Source organism: Magnolia sinica, chromosome 13 (assembly GCF_029962835.1).
Source record: "Magnolia sinica isolate HGM2019 chromosome 13, MsV1, whole genome shotgun sequence".
Taxonomy (NCBI): domain Eukaryota; kingdom Viridiplantae; phylum Streptophyta; class Magnoliopsida; order Magnoliales; family Magnoliaceae; genus Magnolia; species Magnolia sinica.
In genome coordinates this window covers 80,644,315-80,659,847 of record NC_080585.1, presented here as the reverse complement: position 1 = coordinate 80,659,847, position 15,533 = coordinate 80,644,315, and the positions used below count along the sequence as shown (strand labels likewise).

Below are 15,533 nucleotides of genomic sequence, written 5' to 3'. Positions count from 1 at the left end.
AACCTAAAAGCCTTATACATCATGTCTTCATCGATAGTTATCATGTTCTCCAACTCCTCCCATAATTTCGTTGTCATAAGTGCAGCATCAGTTGTAGACTTGGGGGCGACAAATTTGTCTATTGACCCGCAAAGGCCATCAAATCTTTCTACAACAATTGTCCGATAGTAGCTTTCTTTTTCTTTGATGGCCTTGGAGTTGAGGTTCCTGTAGTCTTTTTACTACTTCCTCCAAATTGTTGAGTTTTAGATTGTGTCTCATCCCAAAATGAAGAGTTCATTGGCGCAAATGGTGTATACGCATCAAAGTTAACTGAAGACAACTAGATATCATCAAAGGCATGAGTTGGCACGACATCTTCCTCATCAGGATTAGCTGGAGTTCGTGCATAACTCCCCATGGCAGAATCGTCTCCATATATAGACTCGAACTGCTTATTTCTAATCTTTTTTATCTCAGGTTTTGCCTATATTAACTCATTCCAAACCGTTGCTTCGGAAGTCACGTATTTTCTTTCATCGTCCCAGCCAAATCCACTCTTGCTCAATACAAGCTTAATCAAAAGATATTTGCTCTTTAACAGTTGTAATCGATTCCTTCAGTTCTCACTACTCACATGTACAGAAAATATTTCTTCCACCATTTTGCACACTTTATTGATAGTGACCTCTTTAAAAGCATTATCAGCTTTTCTTCCTAATATTGCTTCATCAACTAATATATTAGCCATACATTCGTCTATATAGTCGGTCCAATTGATTTGTGTCTTTCGGCCTCTATTACTTGAATTTAAAGGTTACGCCATTTCTTAAAAAGATATCACATTTGTAAGTTACTTAAGATATATAAATTGAAAAAAAAAATGAATTTAAAAAACATTACTCTAAATTGCATCCGTGCAATATTATATTCGTATACAAATACTAAAATCAGGATATGAGCATTAATATTCATTACAAAAAAATTAAAAAGAAGCATTTAGTTATCATTACGTTGTGGAATATAGTTTGCCCACATATCAGATGCAACTGCAAGTCTAAAATCTTTCCATCGCTTCTTCTCCTTTCTAACTATGACGGAAACATTCTCAAATTCGTCTTCATCCTCATTATCACTAGCTTCGAATTCTCCATTAATATCTGAATTTGCGTCCACATCTTCTCCCATATCGCCGTCGTTATTATCATTATTATACTCCAACTCAAGATCTTGATTATGATTTTCATTCACAATGTGATTGTGCAGGATAACACATGCATGAATTATATTCACTTATGTGCGCATAGGATAAGCCGGGCAATCTTCAATATAGAAAATCGTGCTTTTAATACTCCAAATGCACGATTTATAGCATTCCGTAACGAGGAATGACGAAGATTAAACAATTCTTCTTTCGTCCTTGGCTCGCAACCCTGTCTGAATTCCTTAAGGTGATATCAAACTCTACGGAATGGTGCTAGGAAACAGGGCATATTTGCAAAACCAGCATCAACTAAATAATATTTTCCTACAAGAAACATAAGCCCGAAGTCACTTAATTTTAAGGTACATATTAACTAATTAATATGTATTTATTGATTGACTTAAATTAATACCTATTGGGACAATTAATTTATTGTTTTAGCTTACAACATTTGCTAACATTTGTGAATCTGAGGTTGATCCCTCCCACCCAGCTAGTATATATTGGAATTTTAAATTAAAAGAACAACTCGCCAGGACATTCTGGGAGATATATCCCTTTCGATTACGCCACTTAGCTTGTTCTTTCAAACCGACCATGGCTGGAATGTGTGTGCCGTCTATGGCTCTGACACAACCCTAAGAAAAAGAAGTATAACTTATTTTTCCTTACTTTAGGATTAAATTTATAAAAATGTAAAATATGTACTTACTAACCTGAAAATAAGGGAAAAACCTCGTACCATTCAATATCTCAGGAGGCAACCCATTCCAAGGCGGTTTTAGAAATTAGGAATGTAGCCCGACGATTGCGTTAAGCATTCTATTAAAGTGACGACTAATCATTTCCCCAGAATGGTTGAAATGATGCTGCATAACACGGTTCTTTACGTGATGGCTAAGTGTATGAAGGAAAATCACTAATCCTTCCTCTAAGGATACACCAAATGTGCCTTGCAAGTGACTCTTCTCTCGTATAATGTCACGAAGGCAAAAAAATGCATCTTTGTGCATACAAATGTAATTGAAGCACGTTAGCCCCAGCCCATTAATAATCGCATCTGCAGCTTGAGCACCTGTCCAATTCCGTGGTTGTTGTTGTTCATGAGGCTCTTCTAGCATATTATTTTGCTCAAGCCAACAGATAATTAGTACACTTGCCGCAGCTGCTGCAACCATGGTATTTAGCTCCATCATGAGATCTGAATCCGCCATGTTTGGATAAACTTTTACAGATAACCAACCATCTCACATAAAAGGCACATAAAGGTAAGAAATAAAGATCTGAACATTTGGCTGCATAACACGGTTCTTTACGTGGGGCTCCATTTGCGTCCACATCTTCTCTAATACATGTACAATATGCAAGCACAGTAGCTCTCAAAGCTGCTCATAACTTTCCTAATTGCAAACCCTAGGCATGAATGATATGTTTGGAGATCTGGAAGAGAGGAAGCATGGGATCTTCAAGGACACTTAATCTCCACAAGGCATTGCTAGAGAAAGTGAAAGGGGCAATTATCAAACGGGCATTGCTTTCTCAAAATTTGGTGGGGATGTTGATGTCTGACATTAGGAGTGAATGGTCCAGCTATTTTTCTTAGGATCCAGGCCAAGTTAAACATTTCATTTAAATCAGCCTAATCGTTTATTTATTTTTTTGGGTTCAATGCTCCCATGGGCTTTGCCTTAGCCCTTTTTGTATTTTCTTATCTTTTCTAAATAATCCTAGTTATAGACTTAAAGGAAGAAGATGAAGAAGAAACGAGGGCCTTTTTTCTTTCAGGTCCTAACAGTGTTCTAGACAGAATGTACAGCAAAGCTAAAGAAACACTTTAATGAACTCCTTTTTTTACTAACATATTCTACAAAGATATTTCTAAGCAAACTTGAAAATAAAGACACTTGACCAGGATCTCCATGAACCAATCGGATTCAGATCATTTTGATAAAGGAAGAAAAAGTCACACCGTGATGTCAAGAAAAATCCTGCAACTACAACAGTACTAAAAGCAACAGCATCTTCGAAGCCTTAGATCTTGAATATAGCTAGCAAATGCCTCAAACCAGACAAAATCCAATAAAAAAGCTAGACAATTTTATAAGACCCAAACCATTGTCAGACTGAAGGGGGGAAAAAAGGACTATTCAAAATGTCAAAAGAAGAAGACGAAGTTAAATCCAGAAAATAGCATCTTGAACAGGACAAAGATTTTTCAAAGGACTCAATCTTCCAGATCTCCCAACATATCATTCTATGTAGGAAGTATATGCTAATGTAGCATACTACATCAACTGATTACATCACTGGTCTAATGGACCTTGTTTTTCTCTTTACACCCAATAAGATTTTATATGTATTCTTATTTCGTTCTTAAGGGATGAATAACAAAAAAAAAACATTGTATAGTTCTCAAAATGTCTGATTGGTTAATGTATTAATTCAGTCATAAGACCTAGTACACTAAATCTGTGTATGCTTCTTGTTACAGTGTTTTGCAGATTACATTGAAACAATGTCGCGAACTCACTGCCACTTCTGCTTCAATGAACTTCCAGCAGATAGTATACCCTGTTCGTCATGTATGATTTCAATGTATTGCTCCCAGCGTTGCCAAGAACAGGCAGGAGGGATACAATCTTAGAACAGTCAGCTCAAAGATACTATGCATGAGCACATATCAGACAAATTTAACAGATACGTTACACACATTACCAGTTTGTTGGAACCACCTGCACACATTACCATTTTTTCTTGAAGCAGTCCAGCCAACAGCGAACAGAAATCTTCATGGTGGGGCCCATTTTTTGAATAGTGATTCATGTGTCGGGGTTGGTTTTTCACTTGTTCGGGTAGCTGTAACACCATTATCACATGTAAACAATGTCTTGGGCACTACGTGGCTATCATGAATGATGTTAATGGGAAGGGGGAGTGCTCTGGATCTATGTATAAGTTATGACCTGGTTTTGAGGTTAGAAGGTTTGGTCTTCAGTAAGGATAGAATGCAGGTTTCTATCAGGATTCTTACTTTTCAATGAATTGCTAAGTGAGCTCTATGTGATTAGAGAACAGACAAGCTGTCTTGTGTGCTTTAAGGTGTTGTGATGGACAGATAGTCTCCATCCTTGAGGGTAAACAATGTCAATATAATCACGTAAAACTAGTGATGATTTAGAGACTGCCCTCTGTCAATTCATCAGGTACTAAAATGGTTTCTGTGGGGGCCCTCCCTGAAAACACTGTCTATCCAGAAGTGCTTGTACAAGTTCTGCATCTCTATTATTGTCAGATCCGAAATGTGAATTACATAAACTAAATTTTAGAGTGTAATCCAAGTTCATGTAATTATAAGATATGAATTAGAGATCGACTACAAATATATGAATTTATTTTTAAGTGGAACCCAAACAGGCCCTTAGTATTTACATTCAAACCCAACAATGTTGTCCCTCGTTGGACTTTCAATTTCCCATGGTGCAATAACTTATCAAAACATGCACATGACAGCTTGAGAAGTTGCATTTAAGGGTGGATATACATGTTGGAAATGAGCAATAGTCATACTCATGATAGATTGAATGTATCATGTTGTTGAGTATCTAAGTAGCAATGTTATGGAGACAATTTACATGAAACCCAGTGGCAGATCAGGAGCTAAAATGGTTTCTGTGGGGCCCCTCCCTCAAAACATTGTCTAACAAATCAGGGACTAAATGTGTTAAGGTGGCCCACTATGATGTATTTGTTTCATCCACACCATCTATCCATTATTCCAGAAAATTTTCAGTCATCAGCCCAAAAATAAGGTACATCAAAATTTCGGGTGGACCACACCATTGGAAACAATGTTGATTGAACACCCACCATTAAAAACTTTTGGTGGGCCACCAATGTTTTTGATCAAACTGATCTTTGTTTTGTTCCTTCATCCAGGTCTTTATGACCTAATCAACAGCTTAGATGTGAAACAAACATTATAGTGGGCCCTACTAGTTTTTTAATGGTGGACTTTTAATCGTTATTGTTTTCGGTGGTGTGGTCCACCTGAGATTTAGATATCCCTCGTTTTTGGAATCAAGCCCTAAAACGATCCAAAAGAATGGATGGATGGCATGGATAAAACAAATACAATATGGTGGGCCCCACAGATCATCTGCATTATCCACGCTACCTCACCAAACTGCCTCCGTCAATGCAAAAGGAAAAAAAATAAAGGAAAAGGAAAATGCAAAAGAGAGAAAAAGGGGTTTCGAACCTTGCGGAAGCTTGATGGGAGAGGGAGAAGTAGACTGAGCGAGGGAGAAGGAGACTTGAGAGAGGGAAACGGAGGCGAGATGGAGATGAAGACATTGGAAAGGGATGGATGTCTATTTATACAGCAATGACCACCAACCTTCTTCAATACAGAGCTTTGATTCTCCCCAATGTCAGCCTCGTAGCCCTCATTGCGCCCGCATGTAGCCTGATAGACTTCAATGGCCTCTTGTAGCCTCGCCTTCAATGGCCGCTTGTAACCTTCAATGGCCCTTCAGCCTTCACTCCATTTGAGAAGGTAGGTACGCTTCTTCAATGTAGGTGCGATTCTTCCCAACGATTTTCATTTCAAAATTTTCAACCATTACCTGTAACTTAGTTACAAGTAACTTGAAAAAAGACTCCAGCACCTGTAAGATTTTCGGCTCTTTCTCCTATAACTTAGTTACAAGTTGAGAGAAAGTCACCTGTGACTTTCCTCCGCCAAACTCCAACTGTAACTAAGTCACCTGTAACTTACTTACATTTTAGAAAAGTTACAGGCATCCAACAGGCCCTAAGATTTCTAATTCTTCATTGTATTAATGATGTTGATTATTAGATTTCTTTGATTTAGTTCTTTCTTGTCGATGATTCCATATTAGCCAAGAGGGATAGTGTTTATTATCATGTTGTTGATGTCAACACCATTATAAAGACAAATAAATAAATAAATAAATAAATAAAATAAAAAGATAAAGATAAAATCATGGTTTGATGTCACAGATATGGCAACAACCTGCTTAGCAGGTTCTAAGGATGCTGATTATCACCAACTTTTCTTTAATTTTTGTTTTTTTAGATTTTTTGTATGGCCTTGTTTTTTTACTTACTGAAAAAAAGTATTCATACTTAAAATTATGAAGACCACACGTCTACTCTCATCTATCGTTTGTGGGTGATTGTACAAAAAAAATGCAAATAGGAGAATCATTACCTGTCTGATTTTCTCTACTGAGTGTAGACTATTGGCTAAATCTTTTCATCAGGCTTATAAGATTGACATACCAGATAATACACCCATGGGCCATGTAGGCCCAGTCAAGCAGTCGACCCTTAAGCATAAGGGCAAGCTCAAAATTGAAAATGAGTCAATACGTCTCTTGTTTGTCAAGTATGGGCAATTTTTTCTTCAAAAGGGATTCTTCAAACTGATTATAGATGTTCCTCATCGCTTGTGAGTTCATCATCTAACTAGGCTTCATAAATAGGTTTTGGGAAGGAATGATCACTTTACTAGCTGTTTGTAGCTTTATCCACGTATTCAGTTAGAAAGCCAATGTATGTAAAACAGATCTGCAATCTAACTGTTACGCTTATCACAAGTAATCAAACAGGTTTTATGTGTGATATTTATGTTAAAGAATTGATCAGTAATTGTATTTATTGTTTGGCTGTCGATATCTCTGTTTAACACTTTAACCTTTTGCTCATACTATGAAATTTGCTAAGTTTAGTTCAGTGTTGATTCAATTCAGTGCACTGATTCTCTGAGGCTGTGTTTAGAACTTCGGATATGCAAGTGATTTGAATTGCAAACACAATCAATAAACGACAGAATTGTAAATAAATTTCTGAGTTTAGTTCACTATCAATTTAGTTTAGAACACTGATTCTACCGAGACTGCGTTTAGATACACAACTGATAAACACTCATCCAATCAATAAATGACCTTTTTCTAAGTAATTGGCTTAGTTCAGTTTTCTATCAATTCAATTAAGCACACTGATTTCATAAGGATGCATTTGAAACTTCCTTTATGAAACTAAGTGGAATTGCAAACGCTCACCCAATTGAATTAGTTTGGTTATTTCTACTTCACTGAGTAATTAATGCAATTGAATTAGTTGGCACTGCCAGATGCAACCTACTTTTGTAGACCACTACATTTACAAGTTGAGATTTCTTTTTTACAGCAGCAAATTCATGAGTTCACTTTATCAAATCGGAGAAAATGGTCATTTGCATTTTTATTTTTTTTACACACGCCCACGCACTCACACCACACAGTGGAATTTCACCATAATGGGTGCTCGAACCCATGACAACAACTTGATTAGCAGGTTCCAAGGATGCTGATTATCACAAACTTTTCTTTAATTTTTGTTTTTTTTTTTTCAGATTTCTTTTTTGTGGCCTTGTTTTTTAGTTACTGAAAAAAAAAAGTATTCATACTTAAAATTATAACCAAAAATTTGCTTGTAGTGTATCCAGTATCCATAGGAAATTTTCTCCACCGGTTCCTTGTTTTCTTGCATTTTTTTAATTCTGTCATTGGGTGTAGTTAGAAAAGTAGAATTAAAAGAGTGGGGAAACAAAGGAAATTTGTTTTGCCATATAAGATTAAGAAAATACAAGAAAAGGGCGTTGAAGAGCCTTGGAAGTTGGTGTTTTTCCTTTTCAAACTTGATAGTTCTTTGGAGTTTGGTATTCCTTATGTGGGAATTAGTTGCAAAGACTGTCTAACTAGGTGTTGCTGATGCTTAGACCTGCACTCCCACTCCTACTTCTTGTTTTTTTATACATGCCAACATTTTGAAACTGAAGCTTCCCTGATCCCAAAGCCAAATCAATAACAGTTTTTGTCACGCCCCAAACCCGGGGACGGACAGCTTTCGTGATGCCCCGAATTCGGCCCTCGACTTCCATAAACCAACTCCCGAGTTCGGCGCACCACAAGGAAGATTTTTGACTGAAATTTTTTTTTTTATATATACATAGTAATACCTGAGCACGAAGATTCATGATCAAACTACCAAGCAACACTCTCCATCATAAGCATGGAAAATAGTACCGAATGGACCAAGTGTTACAATCTACCCCCCTAATAAAAATTTCATCCTCGAAATTTCTAGTTCTAAGCACACTATCAAACTCATAACATGAAATCCAAACATACATATCACCATATATATCAAACAATCATCCATCAAACTCTAAAGGGTATTGCTCACCGCTATCTCCCTTATGCCAAGGTACTAAGTATATTCTCTAGGGTCTCAAATAGAGGATCCTGTTTTGACTAGGTTCTCAAACTGGGAATCCTACATTCATGTCTCTAGATTCATACAAATCAGGGGTACTAATAGCATCTAGGTTCTCGATCAATGACGCTGGGAGACATAGTTTAAGTTCCTCTATGTTTTCCACTAGCGGACTTTGCTCGTAATTGATCCCAAATCTTATGCTCTGATACCATCTTCTGTCACGCCCCAAACCCGGGGATGGACAGCTTCCGTGATGCCCCGAATTCGGCACTCGACTTCCATAAACCAAGTCCCGAGTTCGGCGCACCACAAGGAAGATTTTTGACTGAATTTTTTTTTTTATTATTTATATACATAGTAATACCTGAGCACGAAGATCCATGATCAAACTACCAATCAACACTCTCCATCATAAGCATGGAAAATAGTACCGAATGGACCAGGTGTTACAGTTTTTGCATGTAAAAAGAAAAAAGGTTTCTTTTATTTGTTTTTTTTTTGTAAAATTTACTTTTGTATTTTTAATTGGTGAAGCCAGTAACCTTGTTTACTTGGACATTTGTAGAAGATTGCTAGTGGCCTTGTATTATTGTATCTAGTGCTAACACTTGGTATGATTGCAAGATTTTGTGATTTCCCTTGTCTTTCATAAACTGGAACAATCCAATTTATGTTTTTTACTTTGCTTTGCCTACAAGAGAGTCACCGAATTTTCATTATTGGATGCAAACAAAAAAGTTTTGTCAGTATGAATCTGGTGATGGTCCTATGGAATGTTCTTGCCAAATTAAGATTCAAGCTTAGAACATGACCCATTGATGAAATTTCGAGATTGTTTCCAATTGATTACCCCACGGTTCTTGCTCGGATCAGCCCATATAATGAAGCAGCCAATGTTTCAGCAAGCTTGCACAGCAGCCTTTAATGGTTGTGATGATGAAAGCAAGGGTTACATCACAAAGCAACATGTAACATCTGCTCTATTGTTTTCCTGTAACAAGCTTTTTCCCTTTTTTGCCCCCTTGTCTTTGATCCTATTGTGTGCACAGTTAGGAGATGTCATCCATTCTGCAATGCCGAGCATGAATGACGATAATGGAAGTATGCAGAGAAGCAACTGCTCCTATATTCCACAATCCCTATTTGCGTTCTGAAACAATTGTTCATGGATGCAGGTATCTGAGCTATTCAACTTGTTTGACAGTGACAATGACGGTGCTATTAGTTCCGACGATTTCATGGCCTGCCTAAGAAGGAACCCACTGCTTGTTGTGCTCTTTGCTTCTAATTCGATGCATCGTGGCTTGATAAAAGGTGGAAAGCTAGTGATTGCATGATGATTATATGGGCATATTAGAGTCCCTATGAAATGCTCAATGATTGGCTTTTAATTCAACGTTGTGTGACTTACAATAGGTGGGAAACTAGAGGTTGTATGATGAACATATGGGAATATGATTAAATGAAATGATCGATGTTTGGCTTATCTTGAAATGAAAGTCTTGTAACAAGGCTATTGCTTTTGATAATTTTTATTTTATTTACATAACCAAAAAAAAAAAAAAGCTGATTGGAAATTCACACAAATGATGATTGCTTAGGTGTTGTTCTTTTCATGTATTACAACAAATTGGCCAAAAAAGGGAGGGAAATACATCATATACAAATGCTTTCTCTACATTACATCACACTTGTCTTTAGTTTGGATTCTTGCTTCGATGAAGAGCTATTGCTGCTCCTTGGCCCCTGCAAGAAACAAACATCTCTTGTAAAAACAACACATTTGTGGTTACATTGCAGTGAAGTTACATTCAATATGGGTGAGAGAATGGATTCTTGAAGAATAATTCTACAACAGGCCTGAGATGGCTCTACGGAAGGAAGCGAAAAGAATAATACACAGCCTGTAGCCCAAAGCAGAGCGTGCATGTTACAACTCATGGTCATGTTAACATAACAAAGAATTTCTTGCATAACAGCTCTGTATTGCAGCAGTAAGCATAACAAAAATAGAAATGTTCATTCCAGGCTTCTTTCTTTAAAAAAATTAAAAAATTATAAATTATAAATTATAAATCCTTCACATAATAAAGGATGCATGTATGATTTCATATCTCCTTTAAATGGAATAAGCATTCAACCTGTCCCAAGATTGAAAACCAGACTCCATGGTTGCAAATTATATGGCCGAAGATCTATCATTGCAGATGAAACAACCAAGTAACGGTACATCTTTTAACATGGAAGATTTAAAAAAATATATATATTGAAATGAAAAAACAAAAGCAGAGAGAGAGAGAGAGAGAGAGAGAGAGAGAGAGAATGGACAAGAAATCTTGGTGGCTCCTCAACAACAATCAGAAAACTTGACTGGCATCTCTACAAACCACTCAAGGAATAGGCATATCCAACCACCACTTGCAACCTTGCCTTAAGAAACACCTTCTGAAAACTGCTTATTTACAAAATGTTCTATTGTAGTGGCCCACAATGTTCAACTTGTCCCGTTTTGGGATTTGATTCCCGATCACATGGATCCCATTTTGGCCAAAGTAAAATATCAATTTTCTAGAAATATGTATAGTTTAGAAATTTAAAGTGGTGGCCCCCAACATATCATGTATGTGGGGCCCACCACGGACGCCCAAAGGTGCCCCAAAAATATGAAATCAATCAAAAATACAATTTCTGAAACATATTGTATTAACTTACACTACCAAAAAAAGTGGTAAAAGCTACTTATAAAAGCCGTAGCTAAACATAAATAGCTACGGTTATAATCCATAGCACATCCATGGCGGTTGGCAACATATCCATAGGTCTTAAAGATATGGCTACGAATATATCTTACGGATTAAATCCGTAGCTATACTTTCCAAAACTCAAAAGACATATAGCTATGGATTATATTTGTAGTTAACCGTAGTAATAGGCTGAAGTTAGTAATAGCTACAGTTTCCAAATAAAAAGCTCTAGTTAATAGCCATAGCTATGGCCTATATTTTTTTTTAAAGAAAAGAAATTATAATAATGGTATTTCTTACCATTGTAGTATATGCCCTGATAGAAATTATAATAATGTCTCTCGTATACTAACAATAACCAATTTCACGAAGAGGTGAATGATATAGTTTTAGAAAAAGACACTAAGTAACCTGAAACCAAGGCTTTGACGTAGTTTCTTAAGCTCATTTTTCACTTTTTCCTGCATAACATGAAATGGGCATAAGTACTTGGTTGAAGACCATCCATCCACTAAACATGAAAACTCACAGATCTACCTTGTAAGTCTAACACACCATTCCTATCTGAATTACAGCATTCTTTTAAACATTTTGTGTTTCTGATTTACTATTTACATCGGTTGGATAGGGTGAACAGCCTCCAGCACAAGTGGCGAATGCGTCAGCTACTGCAGTGCAGGGCCAAGCTGCTACTCCAACAGGAGCAATTGCATCCCAAGACCAAAACTCACAGAATGTGCAGCTCAGATGGCCGTGCAACCCCAGCCCCAACCCATCTCCCAACCCTAAGCCCAACCCCAGCCCCAGAATGTGATAGCAATGAATTTAATTAATTGTTGTGAAGAATTCGATTGCAGCATTATGCAGTGCATTCTGCATATGTAACATTTGGGTTGGACTAGCCCGTCACGCTTCCAAGCCTGACTGACCATGGACCAGGCTTTGGCTTGGTTTTTATGCATGTGGGTTGGACACTGACGTGAATTTCAGGCCTGGTTAATGAATGGCCCATGGCCAAGCACAGGTTTAGAGAGGACCGCCAGGAATGAGTTAGCATGTAACATCACAAAACAAAAATTAGAGAGGACCACCTAGAATGAGTTACCTGATTGTTTGGAGCTCTACCAACTGTTGGTGTGACCTACTGAACAGTAGATTGACCATTGACAGCTGAAAATAAAGAAGGCTGTTGTTTTTGCTACTCTCGATAAAAGATGGAAGTAAGAACCCCCTACATACATGTTGTCATTCAAAACATAAGACTAGTGGAAACATGAGAGAGAGAGAGAGAGAGAGAGAGAGAGATGCCACTGACATTAAGAAATTTCCACATGAAAATTCGATTTCAAAACTGATAGCAATTTGTAAAGCCATAGATTTGTACAATGGTGTTGGGCTAGTGGTATGATCCCAATCGGGTGTGAACAGAGTCCTGATATGCTATACAGTACAAGTGGAGGTCATGGTTTGGTATATAGACCATTGATCTCATGGGCCCCACCAAAGATCAAGGACTCCCCAAAATTCTTCATGATTGGATGATCATAAGCATCCAATCTTATCTCTAGGCTTATTTTTCCTTCTAATGTGAACTGGACTGTTTTCACATTTACCTATTTAAAGGCTACTGATGAAGGGTTAGAATCTTCTGATCTTAGAGTATTTGCGGGCAAGCCCCAATGCATGGTGTGGTGCCCATACGATCAGCATTTATTTTTCATTGTACCATGGGTCCCACATGTACGAATCCTATACTGCAGAAAAATAATACATATACTAATGCTCTATAACCATTTTCAGTGAACTTTTTGTCTCCAATGCAGTATCCATTGTAATCAGACCTAAATCTGTGATTTTTGTTTTGTTTGTTTCATCAAGCAATTAAAAAGGATTCATCATTCACTAGCAAGGTGAAGAGAATCGTCATACTTGGCAGGGCTTTCTTAACCTTTAGGAATATGAACCCTGCTGCCGAATCAAATGTAAGTATCTCTTTTCCACCTATCCTTCTTAGAGTATTAATGAAAGTAATGTCCCTATAAACTTTTATTAGAAGGCCTTGGTGAAACACCTACACTACATATCTGATCAAGAAACACAAACACACACACACACACACACACACACACACACACACATCATTTGAAATTTCAATCTGTAGTTGTCCATGACGAAGTTATAATGATAAAAATTGAGATATTGATTTCTATTTGATAATTGATTTTCAAAAGCTTTCCTTGATTTAAATTAACGCACTGCATTTTGAAATAGAGTTGTCTATGACAGCGACAATGATAAAAATTGGGATAGTGATTTTGATTGATATTTAATTTTTATAAAAGTTCATTCTATGATACCAAAAAGGGGGGGTGGTTGCAAAGGGATGAAGTAAGAGCTTCAAACTGAACTCCTCCAACTTGAATTATCACATAATGGTATGGTCCACATGAAATTTGACATTAGTTGCCTATCTTGTTTCTGATATATAGAGCTGATTGGATACGGTAAAAGAAGAAACAAGGCCAAAGGATGGGGTCACTAGGACTCACGATCTGATGAGGTTACCATGAAATGATGCTGACATCATAGTGAGGTCATCCCATTTCTGGTGATAAAAAATTCATAGGGTCAACTGTTCTTAATTTTCAACAAGTAATGTTATTTTTTGACATTCTTAGGGAGTCTTAGTTGATTCCAGTGCTAGAAATTAGCTTAGGATGTTGGAGTCCTTCGATTTTTTGAGCCTAGGAAGGATTTCTAGATTTCAAAGTTTTTAGGCTAAAAGTGCATTTGGTGGCAACTTCTTTTTTCAAAGTAGAAGCCATTCTACACTTTAGAGTACCTTCTAATTTGTAAGAGAAGCTGCCAAAAGTAGCTTTTGGTGTTGTTATCAAATTCCCCATAAAAGCAGCTTCTAAGTGTTGTAGTTCCCTTACAGTTCAGAAAGTCAAGGGACTAACATATGTATATGTACTTTTTTGGTTTGTTACTTTTTCTTTTTTGAACATGGAACCAAAGCTCTTCTGTAACCAAGTTGATTCTGTTTCACTTGAGAGCAAAACAAGTTACCCCTCTGTTCTTTTTCTGCAGCTGAACCTCGACCAGAAGTATATATGACTAAATACTGATTTATGGTCGATTTTGACTCCTTATTTGGGCTTCTAGATCTTACTTACACCATTCATTTCTATCAGTTCCCCAACTGCTTGATCATAAAGAGCCTAAAGCTGTGGGCCATGGCTAAATGGATACGATGTAGATTGCACTAGTCATATCTGTGGCCCCACGAACTTTTGAATTGAAAAATAATGCATTTGAGAAATTCAATAAACATACAGTTTATCACGAAAATTCTGGATGATGAGCTGACATCCGAGCACTAAAACACAAAAGCTACCCCCAAACATACACTGCACCACCTGCAAACCCATTTGTATTTGTTTTTGTTTCTAAAAGAACAAAAAAACAAAAAAAAAAAAAAAAAAACCTCATGATGATGATGTGTTATCCGGATGTAAGTGCTCATGATGTAAAATAGAAACCATACCAAAAAATAGAGGCCTTACCTATAACGCTCAATCTGAGGCTGCACAACATAGTGGTAAGGAATGAGGGAGAGAGAGCTGGAGGCAGTCGCGGCGGTGGTACCGATTGAGGGATAGAAGGAGAGAGAGAGAGAGAGAGAGAGAGAGAGAGAGAGAGAGGCGAACGTGGTTGGTGGTAGGGATTGAGGGAGAGAGAGGGCTGCACGAGGTGTGGCTGCTAGTAGGGATTGAGGGGGAGAGAGAGAGATGGTTGCACGGCTAGGGATTCAAAGGGCTGAAAAATCCCTATTTACGTGGCCGTGTATATGTTCGCCCTCGACATAACCGGAACGACCGGTCTCTCTCCTTCAAATCCCGCCTAGAGCATCTCCGTTGATTTCTAATTCGCAACATCCGACGGCTCACACGAAGACAGGAATCGACCTTATGTTAAGATTCTATGCACTCAACCTTATAGTACCATTTCCTTATATATATATATATATATATATATATATATATATATATAAAAAGGTTTTATATATATATATATATATATATATATATAAAACCTTTTTTTAAAAAAAGTTATAAAAAAAAAAAAAACCCTACCTGTCCCATTCCCTCTCTTTCTTTCCCTTACCCTACCCAGCACGCCGCAACCCACACGGCCGCACCCAGCAGCCCGCCGGTCGTCATCTCCGCCCGCCCGAGACTCTCTGCCCCTCTCTATCTCTCTCTTTCTCTCATTCTCCTAATCTCTCTGACTCATTCTCCTGATCTCTCTGAGTAACCCAC

The 15,533-nt window shown here is 37.4% G+C and overlaps 1 protein-coding gene and 1 long non-coding RNA gene across 6 annotated transcripts; one reads left to right on the top strand and one right to left on the bottom strand.

Moving 5' to 3' along the window:
- Positions 1-9,138: 9,138 nt before the first annotated feature.
- Positions 9,139-9,996, top strand: LOC131222401 (lysophospholipid acyltransferase LPEAT2-like). Of its 4 annotated transcripts, none has more exons than XR_009160027.1 (3): positions 9,139-9,435; positions 9,517-9,568; positions 9,643-9,996. XR_009160027.1 is itself a non-coding variant. In XM_058217454.1 (3 exons), exons 1-3 carry the CDS (start codon positions 9,286-9,288, stop codon positions 9,802-9,804), a joined length of 360 nt encoding a protein of 119 aa, XP_058073437.1. In that variant the 5' UTR covers positions 9,139-9,285; the 3' UTR covers positions 9,805-9,996. The 4 variants fall into 4 exon arrangements, 2 of the variants coding, with proteins under 2 accessions (XP_058073437.1, XP_058073438.1); XM_058217454.1 differs by having other exon boundaries at positions 9,517-9,565; positions 9,644-9,996; XR_009160028.1 differs by having other exon boundaries at positions 9,521-9,996.
- Positions 9,997-13,279, bottom strand: LOC131222403 (uncharacterized). Of its 2 annotated transcripts, XR_009160030.1 has the most exons (4): positions 13,141-13,279; positions 12,317-12,442; positions 11,623-11,672; positions 9,997-10,213 (listed from the first exon to the last, which is right to left on the bottom strand). It is a non-coding gene; the product is annotated as an uncharacterized LOC131222403 (long non-coding RNA). The 2 variants fall into 2 exon arrangements; XR_009160029.1 differs by lacking the exon at positions 9,997-10,213 and having other exon boundaries at positions 11,467-11,672.
- Positions 13,280-15,533: the final 2,254 nt, after the last annotated feature.

Coding starts and splice junctions, on each gene's coding strand:
- LOC131222401 (XM_058217454.1), top strand. CDS start 9,286: ATGAAATTTCGAGATTGTTTCCAATTGATTACCCCACGGTTCTTGCTC. Junction 9,436..9,516: donor GTTACATCACAAAGCAACAT/GTAACATCTGCT, acceptor TTGTGTGCACAG/TTAGGAGATGTCATCCATTC. Junction 9,566..9,643: donor GAGCATGAATGACGATAATG/GAAGTATGCAGA, acceptor CATGGATGCAGG/TATCTGAGCTATTCAACTTG.